This window comes from Polyodon spathula, chromosome 2, assembly GCF_017654505.1.
Source record: "Polyodon spathula isolate WHYD16114869_AA chromosome 2, ASM1765450v1, whole genome shotgun sequence".
In the NCBI taxonomy this organism is placed as follows: Eukaryota; Metazoa; Chordata; class Actinopteri; order Acipenseriformes; family Polyodontidae; genus Polyodon; species Polyodon spathula.
The window spans coordinates 49,009,759-49,026,007 of record NC_054535.1 but is presented as its reverse complement, the minus strand read 5'-3'; the positions used below and the strand labels follow the sequence as shown (position 1 = coordinate 49,026,007).

Here is a 16,249-nt window from a genome sequence, read left to right as displayed (position 1 = left end):
AGAATGACAAAAATCATATAAAGCGAGATATAAAGCTAAACCTCTCAAAAAAAATTAATCCCTCTAATTTGGAAAAATAAGATTGGGTGCAAAAGGCATTTGTTTTGACTTTGAGATTTATTCATTATCCTATCGACCGTAACATGTCAGCTAATAGAAGCCATATAAGGTCTCTTTAGGGTGTGTGGAAGACTTGTCTGACTTAGTAATGCCCAAGTTCATGTAGGTTGAGTTTTGGTCCAGTTTAGACCATGAATACATTTTGCTGCAGGTGAATTAAATTAGTTTGTTTTAGGTTGCAGAATTCCCATTGTTGAGTTGATTAAGCTGATAATACTGCAAAGCAGAGTTAAAGCCTTTCTCTTGGGGTTAGCTACTATACCAGGAATAAAGAGTAGTCTAGTACAAGTTCAATTAACTTTAAACATGATCAGATAAATAATAATAATAATAATAATAATAATAATAATAATAATAATAATAATAATACTAATACTATATTATTATTATTATTATTAATAATAATAATAATAATAATATAATAATAATAATAATAATAATAATAATAATAATAATAATAATGTCTTTAACTTAGCCCTTTATTTAAGATATGTTTCATGATTGTTAGCAATTATTGTAATATTCTTGTTTTAACATTTAACATTTTCTTTATAGTTGCCACTTTGGGGTTTATTTATGTATCTGTTCTATTATATCATGTTAAAATGTCTTCTTTTAAATAAACTGGTTCATTTATAAGAAGGCACCAAACAAGAGCCCACAGGATTGATGCAGACATACTGTAGACTAAGAATGGATGCTGGCAATGTGTAACAGTAGTAAGATAGCAGAGCAGTACTAGCTGTCACTGTGTTAGATAGAGATGGCACAGTAATGGACATGATTGCATTGTGTGTGGATAAAGTAATAGCACATGTTGCCATTGTGTGAGATGGAAAGGACAGATAACAGTGCATGACATTTTTTGTGTGTAATGGATGGGGACAGTAATAGTGCATGTGACCATTGTGAATCAAAAAGCGGGTCCAGTGACAGTGCATGTTAAGACATGTTAGATAGAATGGATTTATCTGCTGCGCCGACATGATCAGGTTGAGTTAAGGGTTAAGGAGCTTGGGTGCCCCTGACAAAAAAACAAACAAAAAAACAAAACAACTAATAAATGGACTGCAGGCCCAACCAACTTCATGCAGCACTCAGATTAAAGGGTCACAAACTCCCAAAGACAACTGGCACAAAGCCTAAGAGGCTGCAGGACTTAGTGTCACTCAAACCGGCATTACAAGAAAAAAATAGTCTGTTGAGGATTATTCTTCTGGACAACCAGATGTATAGTGGTGCGTTTATTAGCTTTGTCCCTTTGGTTCCACGGCACTGACAAATAATTCACGTATTTAGGAAAGAAACACCGTGAATAAAAGGGTTAAACATATTTGTAATCTTTGTCTGGTTAGGATTCCTCCTTCTGACAAGCCACAGACCACCATTTTCCCTAAATAGCTGAGTTCTGTAATTTTCAATCCTACAAGTCAGCACACTGCGTTATTGCACCCGATTTATTCTGTCACTACTTTGAAAGATTGGTCCCTCACATTTCTTCTCTATTATCATGAAATGGGATGACGAATAACATTTCATCTTCGTTAGAAAATGTATTGCAACTTTTCAGGGTGCCCATGCAAACACCTATCAGTGTCCCCATTCCCCACCTCGATTCGTTTCTCTGGCTCATCCAGCCTGTCATTACAACTAATCCCTTAGTTTATTCAATTAGACACGCTTCGCTTTGAAAAGTCACTAACTGCCAAACTCTACTCCTTAACAAAATTTAAAACCTGGATCGATTCACCCTCTGAATAGGGAGTGACATTCATTTTTTGGCTGCAGAAGGGCTGTCTTAACATTTTTGTAATATTTTATTCTTAATGCTGTCTGACTCACACAGTACAGTATTTTATAGCCAAACACCTTTGTACTTGTTTCTCTTAAGCACTTACTGTAGGTATCTTTTTTAATTAACTGCAGCATTTGCATACCAGTCTTAATAGATTTCAAGTTTAGAATTTTACAAGCTAAAGGACACTTTTTTCTTAAAAATTTCAGGTAACCATTCTGAAGTTCAGATATAATTCTACATTTGAAAATTCTCTTCGTTTTATTCACAAATTGCATACATTTTTTGCACTTTTAAAATAGTTTCTAACCACCCAAGCCTTAGTTAACTCTTCTGGGTGCTAATATATAAGGATCAACAAATTAAAAATAACACAATGGCATTTGAAACATGACCTCTTACCATTCTGGACATCTAACACGTGATGCTTGTCTGGTGTCCAGCCACCCATATTAGAAGCATCCAGTTCATATCCCTGTAAAATGGCAGTCCTTTTCTCCCAGAGGATCAGGTCCAGACAGGATTCATACTCAAACCCGATTGATACTAAAATGACAAGAATGTAAGATGCAGTTGACAATGAAAGGAATACACTTTTACCAAAGAGTGTCTTTTCTTTTATCTAGAACTTCAGACACCTAACCATAAATTCTGAGGTAAAGCTTATCACAGAAAAAAAGTCTTAGTTTTAGCTGGTGCTTGTCTACTTGACATAGATTTTCATTTTTACCTAGGTCTCTTATTTTTCATACAGCTCTCTTATGTAGCAGAATAAACAGCACTGTACATGTACAGTATGTCACACTCTGAGCTTTTAAGTCTAGTTCTCCTACATCACCTCTCCCATACCAACACTTTGAAACAGTGCTCACATGGTGCATCAGAGCAATCCTTTTAAACTCAAAAGTCTAGGTTGAGTCAATTGCATTATGGGACTGAACCTTTGACTTTCCCAGATCAATAGCTTCTAAGTCTTTGAATTAGGCACAGTACAAATATATTTAATTGGTATTAAACCAAGATGAATAGAAAGGTGAGAATCAAAGTTGCAGCCTTTTAATACAAAGGCACCTTTACCAGTCATTACATTATGTATGTGTGTGTATGTGTGTGTGTGTCTATATATTCATATATAATATATATTATATATATATATATATAATATATCTATAAATAAGTAAAAATAAAAATCTGCTATACAATGAAGATCTTAATCCTCTTAAACTGGTAATTTTTTTTTTTAATCTAATAATTCAGGAAATGTCACCTCTTACCACAACAAGTTGCAAATATTAATTAAACTGTATGAAGAAATCCAATCGCAAACAGATGACTCATGATGCTTGGGAAACACATATTGGTATTGGGAACTGATGACTGGCCTACATGATATTTTAGTGATGTTCTGTTATCGTCCCTTTGGTTTTATATTTCAGTTTTATATGAGGCACAGACCTTTGACCATTCTAGTAGTAGAGAAACGGGCCTTCTCATATAAAACTCTAAAAGCTATTGCTAAATACAAATTAAGTTGACAAATGTTGAACCTTGTATTCCGCTATTATTTTGCCTTGTCCTTTGTAACAAAACACAGGCACTAATTTGTCAATTATTGTCCTTTCTATATGGTAACAAAAATGACACAGAACTCACCAACTGCTTCAGACAAGCCGTAAACCTTCTGATTGTAAGCGTCTGTCTTGTCCCATATAAAGGTATAGGATAGGTTGGGAGAGGCTGGAAACCACTTTTGAAATAGCCTACCCACCACGGCTACCATGAGATGGACCTTCATGAGGTTGAATGGGATATTAGTCTGGGTCATGGTCACTTTAAGGACAGGCTTATAACCTGCTGCACGGGAGCTCAGGTAGAAGAGTTTGAGATCAGTGCCTGGGATTGTAGTCTCCTCTTGTAGGACCTGAAAAGGAGAGTCTCAGTTTCAGAACTGGTGGAATACACAGCTCATTATGATATTTCGTAATGGTACATTTTGTCGTACATTCTTACTGCTTACTGCTTGCTATGTATGCTAATGCAGCGTTTTTAGTTCTTTTCTTAATTATCAGATGACACCCATCTGGTTCAGTATTTCATTAATGACTCCCATTTCCAAAAGCTGAGAAATACTGTCCAAAAGGTAACAAATACCTCTTGCTTGGTGCTTATTTACCTGTGTCTCAGGAATGATGGGGCTCTCTTCAGGTGATGACCTGAAGAACGTGGATAATGGAGATGAGACAATGAGAGGGCTGGGCCTTACAAACCCACTCAGATCGCAGCTGGGAATGTCATTCTCTTCTTTCTTCATCACCAGTGTGTCCATAACATAAAACACATTCCAGGGGATCCACACAGTGCGGTACTGAGTTAGAAATGGTGCACGCTCAAAGCTCAGAGTCAGTGAGGTGCCACCATTGGCCAGCAGGTCAAACCTAACCAAGAGCCAAAACAAAACTCGGTAAAGTGAAAGATAATGAATTAACAGAGCATAACCTGCAATTTTACAGCATCCAATGTATCCCTTCTCACTTTAACTGCAAAAAAGGTTAAAATAAGGCCAACGTTTACAGGCTATCCCTCCAGACATATAAAGCTAGCTAACCCTTCCTGATTAAATGGTCCTTGTTCTGCTTTTTGAATTCTTGGGGCTTGTATGTCCTCTCAGGATCCTATAGCACTCTGTACATACTGTACAAAAGTTCCAGTGTGTAATATGACTAATGTATGATAATGCCGTTTTTTACTGCGTTTGTATAAAAGCTGGACCCCCACTTCTCTGACAAACTACAGTGTTTACTACCTCTGTGTTGTCCATGAGAGAATTATTGCTTTGGAATGAAGGATTTTAACTAATGCCCTACATTCACCATGGTTCCATTACCCAGGGGGTGCACTTCTGCCTGGGAAGACTCTGTATGCAGTGCAGTGCTCTACTGCCCTGACTGATCTCATACAGCAGCCCTACTGCTTTTTTTCCAAGACAATGTTGGCTCAAGAACTGAACAGCTCCTTAGGTCAGGCAGTACAGTAGATGCTTTAATCTTTCCTTTTTTCCTAGAAGTTTTGCAGAGATCATAACTGCAGCCAAGGGCACACTAGTGGTTTTTTTTTCCCCCTACTCCTATGTGTCCTGGAAAGGTAACCCACAGAAAAGGCTAGTTCTGAAGAAATTTGTCAACTTTTACAGTATACACATCCATCTTGTAACTCAAAAAATTATCACATTTTATTACAAATGTTCTTAATCTTAGTTTTACCTCAACATAGACAAGAGGTTGGTCAACATTAATTCAATAAAAAAGTGTAAGCAGATGGTGAAAAATATTAAATAAAATTAGTAGACATGTCTAATTTGCCACATTCGACAAAGCAGATAAAATAGACGTACATTCCATCCTGCCGGGCAATGGTGTATCCGTGCTCTGGATAGTGCACAAATGAGACATTAACTCCAATAAGGGGGGTTCCATCTGCTGTTAGCACCTGACCTCTGATGATGGACACAAGGCTGCAGAACAAACAAACAGCAAAACAAAACCATTAGAATCTGTTCTCCCTCAAGGCAAGCATGACTTACAGATAACGCAATCTAAAAGCACCAATCTATCGTTATTCATGAAATAAGCTGAAGAACACTCCCAATTCCTTGCCCCTTTTAACCAGGCATAATTTATATTCTCTAAGTGATTCTGAAATTATTTCACATTTTAATTTGTTCTCTGGAGACTTATCAAGATCAATAATTTAGTGATGAATGTTTAAAAATGAGAAACTATATACTTTTCAACCATATATCACATAGTTGGCAAATACTTAAAGAAAACTTAGAAGTCCAATTCATTTTGAAACAATTTATAAACCTGTAGGGGCTGGCAAGTGAAAGATTTAAAGGGGCGTTAAGAAACATTTGTGCTTCAACTTTTAATCAACTGCTGTGCGTAACTGCATTAATGCTGGTAAATCACAGCGAGTACAGGAGTTCCTGTGCTAATCATCTTCCTATACTCTGTGAGATACAGTACAAGACACCGCTATTAGCTATTGGTTAATTTTCAGGTCATTACTGGTTTCTAATGAAGCAGACCATCCATGCCATGTTACTACAATGCATTGAACAGTATTAAACCCCCCTTCATAATGTATTCAGTTTCTCAGGTTCAATCCACTTAAAAGTTTAACCTTTTCTTCTACCAACAACCCAATTAATCTCGCTGTCTTCCTGACCCAACTTGACAGTATCTCTAGCTAAACCTCCACATACTCTCAGGTTTTAAGCTAAAGATAGAAATACAGAATCCTCTCTGTCAAGGACTATCACTAAATAGAACATAAGTTTAGAACTGGCATGCACTTCAAACTTAATTAGTAGCAACGCTTGCTTTTATTTGATTAGGACTGTCCACCTACAGGGCAAAAAGATTGTGACCCAAAAAGGCAAACCCTCAATATTTTTCAACTGCCGCTTTGAACAGTGTTAAAAAGCCTTTGTTTAAATAAAAGGATTTCTCCATTGGGCTAATTATTTACAAGAATTTACCAGTGACTAAGCAGTAGACTAGTACATGACTCAATAACAGATTATCTTTACATCATCCATCTTATGCTGCTTGGTGGCATTCAGCAGAGGCTCAAGGCTATCTTTTGCATTAGTGCTGTTGGGGGCATCTTTTTGCTGTTTTGTATTACTTCAAGACCTAAAGTTGAACAGTCCTGGGTCAATCCAAATGTGAGTACTGTAAACAGCCATCTTAAAGAGCTGCAGCCATAAAGCCATTAAACTTGGTTAGTTGTGCTTTTTTTTTATAAGTATGCATATGCTTTCCTTGTCAATAAACCCTCCTGTCTCCATCTTTACATTTAGACATCTCTCCTGCCACACAAGGCCCAGCAGAACACAAAAAGAAGCATTATGTTTGAGGCAGTGCATTTCCAATTGCTTCTCTTTTTCTCAGCTGCATGGAACACACGGTGCAGTAACCAAATGCTTGTGAATTAAAAGAAAAGATCCCATATAGACCAATGATCACAGCTAACCAAGCTTGACACAAGCTGATTGGTTATAGTTTAGGAGAATAAAAAAGGCTGTCATGCAGTGTGTATAGATAACTTTATCTATATTGACGCAAAGCACAGATGCTGGGCTTCTGCATGCCTGGCTAGAAATAGAAAAAAGAAAATGAATCCTTTCCAGTGCTTGTATCCTATGAAATACCTTTTTTTTTTGTTTATATCTCGCAAAAATAGGACCAAAAAATTACTAACAAGATGTCAACACACTTTACAGAGATGCTCCCAAGCGTATCATTTCATTATGAACTTGCAAAGGAACTCTTAAGTGGACATTAGGGATGAATACTGTAAAACAGGATTTATTTAGGCCATGTCTTTATCCAGTACACTCTTTTTCAACTACATGCTGACTCACATACAAATACTGATTACATTCAGAACAATATATATGATATATATTTCTACAAACACACAAAAATGTCAAAACAATTGATCAGATAAATGAATAGGTGTATCATTTTCCAGTCAGTGTCACCTTTTGTTAAATGGATTTTCCCCAGGTATGACATGGCTGCTGTCCGGCCCAACAAGAAAACTGATTCTGTCATAAAAGGATTTGGCAGCTTGCTGAGGGGGTGGCTGTTGGCTCTGCCCAATAATGTCACTGGGGTCAGGTGATCCACGGCAGTACGGCTGATTTTGGCATGAACTTTGTAAACAGCAGTCAGGATCCATACAGTCAATCAATCCATCTGCAAGCACAAAGTCACTCAAGTGAATATATGATCATTGTTGCTGATGACAAAGACAAGGGATTCAAAACAAATGCTTTGTTGCTGCTCTTTGATGTTTGAACAGCTTGAACAATGCTGCTCCTTAAATAATTTTAGTATTGTGGGAAAATACATAGATTTTGCTAAATAACACTGTGTAACAAATTTATTTATTTTTTGGTTCCTGGGTAGTAAGTGTTATTTCCTAATTGCTTATGCCTCAAAAGTATAGAAAATGGCTATTATTCCCCACAAACTTTGCTTTTGTGACCAGGACAGTGATATTTTGAAATTTACCTATTTTCCAGAACATTCCAGATATATTCAGTGCTGAGTAAACTTGGAGTAACTTCTAGAACTTTCTAGAACTTTCCAGTAATATAAATAGTAGTATAAATACAGGGGCCTTAAGCCCAAGTTCAGTTTAGTTCCAGCTGCCTAAGTGGATACGTATCTGCATTTTTCTGAGATGGCATCAAGAGGCTGCAATGGTGGCATTCCTGATGGGTCTCCAAGGCAGTTTTACCAAGTTTCCCTGCTATCTTTGCCTTTGGGACAGCAGGGACACCAAGGCGCACTACCACAGGCGGGACTGGCCACAGCGGACCGAGTTCTCTGTGGGGAAGAACAACGTCAAGTGGGAGCCACTGGTGGACCCCCGGAAGGTGCTGATGCCACCACTGCACATCAAATTGGGCCTTATGAAACAATTTGTCAGAGCTCTAGATAAGGAGTCGGCAGCTTTCAAGTACCTTCAAGACTTCTTCCCTAAGCTGTCTGAGGCAAAGGTCAAAGCTGGTGTCTTCGTCGGACCACAGATAAAGAAGATCCTGGAGTGCAATGAATTCCCCAAGAAGCTCACTAGTAAGGAGAAAGTGGCTTGGAACAGCTTTGTCGCAGTGGTTCAGGGCTTCCTGGGCAATCACAAGGCCGAAAACTATGTGCAGCTGGTTGAGACTCTCGTGAAGAACTACGGCACAATGGGCTGTAGGATGTCCCTCAAAGTCCATATCCTCGATGCTCATCTTGATAAATGCAAGGAGAACATGGGAGCATACTCAGAGGAGCAAGGCGAGCGCTTCCACCAGGATATACTGGACTTTGAACGCCGCTACCAAGGACAGTATAACGAGAACATGATGGGAGACTACATTTGGGGGTTGATTCGTGAAAGTGATTTACAGTATAATTGTAAATCCCGAAAAACTACTCACTTCTAAATCTTTTGTAGTCATTTTTGTATTACTTTAGTATAAATACATGTTAATTTGGATTCATATGTTGTTTTTTTCTGACTTTATGTGAACGAAAAGACCGTTTTCTCAATGGAAATAGGTCAATTTCAAAATATCACTGTCCTGGTCACAAAAGCAAAGTTTGTGGGGAATAATAGCCATTTTCTATACTTTTGAGGCATACGCAAATAGGAAATAACACTTACTACCCAGGAACAAAAATTGTGTTACATAGTGTAATTGTTTTATAATCCTGGATATTTACAGTCAAAAACACACTGTAGAAACGCAAGTGAATTATTCAAGCACTGTAGTGTTAAAAAGGGGAAAACATTTACTTTATCTAGGATTAATTATTTGACTGTGTGACAGGACAGCGTCACTGGCACGGCTGTTATTACCAGGTAGGGGGACTAGGAGACAAGGAAGGTGCAGGTTTAAACATGCTCATGTGCTCTTTAATTATAAATAACAATACGCGACACACTAAACAAAACAAAACAAACGGCACAAGGGCCGAAACAAAAGGATATACAAAACACTGACATGGATGTAAATACAGCACAGCATGGAACACAGAACACAGCCTTTCCCTGTCACACTGCCTCAGACTGAAACTATATATATATATATATATATATATATATATATATATATATATATATATATATATAGACACACACACACACACACACACACACAAAAATAATCCACATACTGTACTCCTCCACCTGGAAGTACTGTGTTGTTTACCATAATCGTGCAAAATATGTTTTCTGTCTAGAGTAATGTTCAGAAAGAACACGAAATGTGCCAAATGTCTTTTAACTCTCAGATACATATTTAAGATTTTGTTCTTCCACAGGTAATATCCAGTAGACTCATACTCAAATTTAGTCATTCATCTCTGTTAGTTTATAGAAAGCAAACTTGCATCTGGAGTGTAGTCTGTGGGTCATAAAACTACATGAGATTGACACCCCCTGAACTAATCAGCTGGAAATGCATTTTTACAAGCCTCTCTGCTAACATCAATCAAGGAAGGAATCTCATTTTCATCATTCAAGATGCAAGGCTGCAGTGTTTGTTATTTTTCATACAGTTTACCGTTGACTTACCCAAGCAATGATGGATTGTTATGAATCAGGCTCCACATAACTCGTGAAAGCATTTTTCATATTTTTGCTGTTTGTACTCCTGGAACGACTGTTATTTAGTATTGCTAACTTGATTACCCCTTTGCCCGCACTATGGTAAGCTGCAGTGGCTTTGTAGAACAAAGGCTATATTTTAACCCTGTCTTCCAACACCACAGGCTTATATTGTTCAAATATTTTATTCAGTCATTAATTATTTGCATATGAAAGGTCAGCTCTTGAGAGGCCTGCCATGCTGCAGACGTTTCCTGAGAAAGTCCATTATTTAACTATTTAACTGCCTACAATAGGACCTTCTAGAGCTATCCAGGGAAACAAAGCTGTCATTTATATAGAGTAACACATGTTTCAGGAGTATTTTTTCTCAGACTATTCATATTAATATTTAATTATGTTCACCCTGTATTCACTCAAGGGAAATTAACACTTTCAGATGTGGCCTCTGGGATAGACTAGGCTATGTGACCTGGTCTTGTGTTACCTTAGAAAGACCCAGAACAGTGAGGGCGGATACTGATCTGCTTGGAGATATTGTACACGGGAACAACTTTAAACCAGTCTGTTATTAAATGACTGTTATTTTCTTTGAGATTCCACAGAAAAAGTAAATATAAAAACATAAGAACAAAGTGTAAGTGGTCAAATTGGAAACAAATGCATTGTAAAATGACAAATTTATTTAAAAAAAATAAAAGTAAGCTGTTGCGCAACACCCCTTACCTCCTTCATTGTCCTTATTATCTGTGCACAGGGTTTCCATGGCAACATCACACCCAGCTCCTCTCCATCCAGGTTGGCAGAAGCAGTGCCAGCCGTTCTGGTCCAAAGTACACCTTCCATTACTGTTGCACAATCCAGGGCAACCCTCTGTCAAAGGAAAAAAATAAATAATGATCAAGCAGATGATTTCAGTACAGAATGCACTTAAAAACAACTTAAAAAAATAAACAAACAAACAAATCAATAAATATCCACATTTGGTGAACATACTGACAATGAACTGGAGACAGGCCTTGGAAAATGCACAAATACTGTAATTTCACATGGATATAACTGCAACCAAAAAATTACGTTGTTTAAAGTCTTCTCAAAGCCAATGAAACTTGAGCAATTTGGTAATGACAGCAAATCAAGCATCTGGCCAGACTAAAAGGTTTTCTTTTTTTGTAAATATTAAACAAATAAACAACAAGGACGGTTAACAATGCAATACCTGCTTCTATGTAAAGGTTTTGGATAACCTAGGTCTGTTTCTTCCCCCCCCACTGTAACTGGCACTTTATTATTAAAGCCACATTGCTTTTCTAACAAAATAGGACAGGGTTAACACCTTGTTGTCATCAGACACACTATTAGACAAAAGTAGAACCAAAAAAAATAATTCCCTCTGGCCTCAAGGTAGCAGAGCATCCACGTCAAGTTACAGCAGATTCAAAATAAATGCAAAAAGTATAGGGTGTTTTGTGCCAGCTATACTTCATGCTGAAATTACATTCCTTTCAACGAAATAAGCGTTGTCCAGGAAATAACTAAAGCAGCATAGCATCTATTCTAACAGACATTAGGATTCAGGCTGCAAATGCACGGAACAGGACCGGCAGGATTTCCAACAAAGCGTAATAGCTGTGTGTGTTTCACTAGTTAGGACGGACAATAATGAAATACCATAAGGACCACAATAAAACACTGATAAACTGAACAAAAAGATGTTAACGCCGTGCTTCAAGACAGACAGCGGACAGCGATTGCTGGAGACAATCTCCCTAGGGCTATTGTGCCATTACCTTTATATCCTATCTTGTCTGCTATTACAAGCAAGGAGGGAAAATTTGGGAAACATAATTAAAGCATATCCTTAAGATCTGTAAATGACTTCTTGACAAGACATATAAGCAAAAATCAATCAAATAAATAAAATGCACAAAACAACATTGCTTCCTAGCAATGAGCCATACAACCAAAGTAGTTGATGTGAATTCTCAATTTTAATAATTTGACAAATAATTATGATATTTTCTTCACAGTTGTTATTTTTCTGTTTTGAAATTTGAGTTTTTGGCAGATCTACAATAAGGATTCATGGTTTTGCAATTAAAAAAAAAAAAAAATGTGTTGAAAAAGCTTCCTTTATTTATTTATTTGTTTCCATAAGGATGCCGTGTATTTTAATGAGATAACATCTTTATGACAGTTAAATGAGTTTACATTTGTAATGTATTTTTCTGACACAGACCTGATAATTCAACTATAACAACCAGCACCATAAGCAACAACTTGATCTGTCATCATCATTTTTTTATTTTATGTCTATTACTGCTTTTAAATGCTTTTTGTGAAATGGTTTGCAGCTTTAAAAAAAAAAGCACACACACACACACACACACACACACACACACACACACACACACACACACACACACACACATATAACACTTCAACGTGGATTTTAAGTAAATACAGTAAGAATTGGGATATTCATTTAAAAATGGTGGTTCAAGAAAAATCTCATCACATAGGGTGGTGAGCTATATTGTTATCGCTTTTTCATAAGGCAGCTGTTAGAAATTACTGCTTTTCATTTTATGTCTTTAAGCATCAATCTGCTTCCAGCAAAAAATGCTTAGTTTAGAAAAGAAAATGATTTCCCTATGAATGTGGAATGGTTTTCTTGTAAGGAAACAGTACGTTATGGTCTAGAGGTAAGTTTTGTGTGAGACATGATGCTGTAATCCCATGTTAAATAACTGAATGGCAATTGTGGGAATGGAAATATCAAGAAATGTTATTTGTAAACCAGGTGTGTTACACGAGTCATACAATAACAGCACAACAAGGAGAGAACATACAATACCTTTAACTATCTTATCCAGATAGTGAGCTTGAGAAATAGAAAGGAAAAAAAGAACAGACAGACATTTGAGAACATGCTGGAAAGGAAAGCTGCAATTACCACATTCAAATAAAAGGACCATGTATAGCTAACATAGACACCACACAACAAGAGACAAAAGAGCCAGGTTGCAATTCACTGTATATTACATTACTTTCAGTTCTTCACATTGTAAATGCATAATACACCAATCAGAGCACTGTCAACACTATTTTAATGTTATCCCGAGGATGGTAGTATTCCTCAGATTGTTGGCCATATACAGCAATAACTGTTGTAACATTTCAAAGCAGTTACCTGTTACCTGTTACCTGTGTTCTGGTGCCTCCATAGGTTTTGTTCTTTTTTTTTTTGTTACAGCAGCAGCTGTATGACATGTATTTTAAAATGAGCATGTACCATATTTTAAGTTAAAAAGCAATAACATAATTTAATGGTAATAAACTTAAAATGAATACAAATACAAAAATAACAAATCTGACATAAACACAATTAAAAATATTAAGCAACCATACGTTTTCAATATAACTTGATCTGTAATAAATCCAAAATATCTAATTTAGAACAAATGCATGCGCATCTTAGCAAGTGTATTCTGTTTCATGTCTTTTAAATTAAATGAAAAGAAAGGGTACAGTTATTCAAAAATAACAGATCATTTTTGCAAACAATTACGAAAACTAGATGACACATCTTTTCAACTACTATAACAATTCCTCACATTTTCATTCATCACTTTGTCATCTGTTGTGTATAAATTATTTATTTACCATAACACCCTGTTTTTTTAAATGTTCATAATGTCAAAAATGGAACTTGCAGCATGTGCTTGTGAATATGTTTGCCATAGTAACAAAGTAAAAATGACCACTGTACAAAGACTAATCTCAGCTAGAAGATGATTACAGGTCACGTTTTTACAAGCATAGGTAATGCAATCAGACATTAAATGTATGGTTGAAAACAATCAGAATCTCTTTAACCTTAGAATTTGGCGATTAATTCAGTGGAGGCCAGAAGGTTTGCTAAATTATTATCTAGCTAAATCTTTGGCTCATCATCATATAGAGATCAGTTTTATCATTAATCAATTGGTTCTTGATGCTATGATAAAAATGGCACTAATCTGTGAACAATTATACAACATGTCTGCAGAGTTCAATTAACGCATCAATTTCTGGTTGATTACCTCATACTGCACATAAATCTGGCATAAAAGATTTACTTGTCCTGTTTTAATCAGGCTAACAGCTATGTTTTGTTTTACTTCTTTTCCAATATTTGCATTACTAGAAGAGAAACTAGTTAACTCTAAAAGCATCTCTATGAACTTAATTTAACGTTAATAGCAAAGATAACCCAGATGTTTTATAAAATATTAGCAAAATTAAGTAAACAATCTATATCATTCATATGTGGAATGGCTATAGATAATGTATGTATACACATAAAAGTGATTTGGATTTGCAAATGTACACAGACTTTATATTGCTTTTGAATGTCAGACAGATGAAGTGAATTTGTAAGTAGTAGAGCCCTCCTGGGACACTTGTCAGGCTGTATCTTTGACTAGCAATAAGAAGAAACTCACACTAGGTAAGAATCATTGCACTTATTTATTGATTTTAAATCACAGTACACAATGTTATTTGTGCATACAAACCCAGATAACGGATTTAGTTGTCAATTGTATTCTGGTCAAAATTTGAGGAGGTCAGTGACAAGAATGAGGGTTCTTACTAATTCATATACACAATACCTATATACAGGGCCGGATTAAACTACAGTGCCTATAGAAAGACTACACCCCCTTTCAAAATTTTCAACTTTTGTTTCCTTGTAGCCTGCAATTAAAATACATTAAAATAGTGTTTTTTTCACTTATCTACATATCCTACCCCACAACTTCCAAGCAAAAAACATATTCTAGAAATTTATAGAAAATTAATTAAAAATAAAAACTGAAATAGCTTGGTTGGATTAGTGTCCACCCCCCTTGTAAAAACAATAGTAAATTAGCTCAGGTGTAACCAATCGCCTTCAAAATCACACACCAAGTTAAGTGGCCTCCACCTGTGTTAAATTGTAGTGATTTTCAGGATAAATTTAGCAGTTCCTGTAGGTTCCCACTGTTGGGTAGTGCAATTCAAAGCAAAGACTCAGCCATGAGCACCAAGGTACTTTCAAAAAAACTGCAGGACAAAGTTGTTGAAAGGCACTGATCAGGGGATGGGCATAAAAAAAATATCAAAGGCCTTGAATATCCCTTGCAGCATGGTCAAGACGATTATTAAGAAGTGGAAGGTATATGGCACCACCAAGACCCTGCCTAGATCAGGCTGCCCCTCCAAACTGGATGATCGAGCAAGAAGGAAACTGATCAGAGAGGCTTTCAAGAGCCCAATGGTACCTTTGCAAGAGCTATAGGCTTTTATGGCCAAGACTGGTCAAAGTGTGTATGTGACAACAATATCTCAAGCCTTCCACAAATCTGTCCTGTACGGCAGGGTGTCAAGAAGGAAGCCATTACTCAAAAAAGCCCACCTTGAATCCATTTGAAGTATGCAAAAAAAACACTCAGGAGATTCTGTAGCCATGTGCCAAAAAGTTTTGTGGTCTGGCGAAACTAAAATGGAACTTTTTGGCCTAAATGCAAACCTTTATGTTTGGCGCAAACCCAACACACCACATCACCCAAAGAACACCATCCCTACTGTGAAGCATGGTGGTGGCAGCATCATGTTATGGGGATGTTTCTCATCGGCACGGACTGAGGCACTTGTCAGGATAGAAAGGAAAATTAATGGAGCAAGGTACAGAGAAGTCCTTCAGGAAAACCTGCTGCCCTTTGCAAGAAAGCTGAAATTGGGACAGAAGTTCACCTTTTAGCATGACAACGACCCAAAGTACACAGCCAAAGCTACACTGGAGTGGCTAAGGAACAAAAAGGTAAATGTCCTTGAGTAGGTCAGTCAAAGCCCCGACCTAAATCCATCGAAAATTTGTGGCATGTTTGAAGATTGCTGTCCATCACTGCTCCCCAAGGAATTTGACAGAGCTTGAACAGTTCTGTAAAGAAGAATGGTCAAATATTGCCAAATCTAGTTGTGCAAAGTTAGTAGAGACCTATCCCAACAGACTCACAGCTGTAATTGCTGCTAAAAGGTGCTTCCACCAAGTATTAACCCAGGGAGGTGGAGACTTATCTAATTATGACCTTGCAGTTTTGTTCAAGGCGGTGTCGACTTTCTATAGGCACTGTATAT

The 16,249-nt window shown here is 36.8% G+C and overlaps 1 protein-coding gene across 1 annotated transcript in view; it reads right to left on the bottom strand.

Moving 5' to 3' along the window:
* The window catches only part of LOC121297390 (teneurin-3-like), a 258,654-nt gene that overhangs the window by 21,271 nt on the left and 221,134 nt on the right, over window positions 1-16,249 (bottom strand). The window contains exons 16-22 of the mRNA XM_041223701.1: window positions 12,945-12,971; window positions 10,814-10,960; window positions 7,464-7,680; window positions 5,307-5,426; window positions 4,089-4,350; window positions 3,569-3,836; window positions 2,318-2,461 (exon numbers count right to left, since the gene is read on the bottom strand). Of these exons, the coding sequence (XP_041079635.1) occupies window positions 2,318-2,461; window positions 3,569-3,836; window positions 4,089-4,350; window positions 5,307-5,426; window positions 7,464-7,680; window positions 10,814-10,960; window positions 12,945-12,971 (1,185 nt within the window). The remainder of the gene's footprint in view (window positions 1-2,317; window positions 2,462-3,568; window positions 3,837-4,088; window positions 4,351-5,306; window positions 5,427-7,463; window positions 7,681-10,813; window positions 10,961-12,944; window positions 12,972-16,249) is intronic.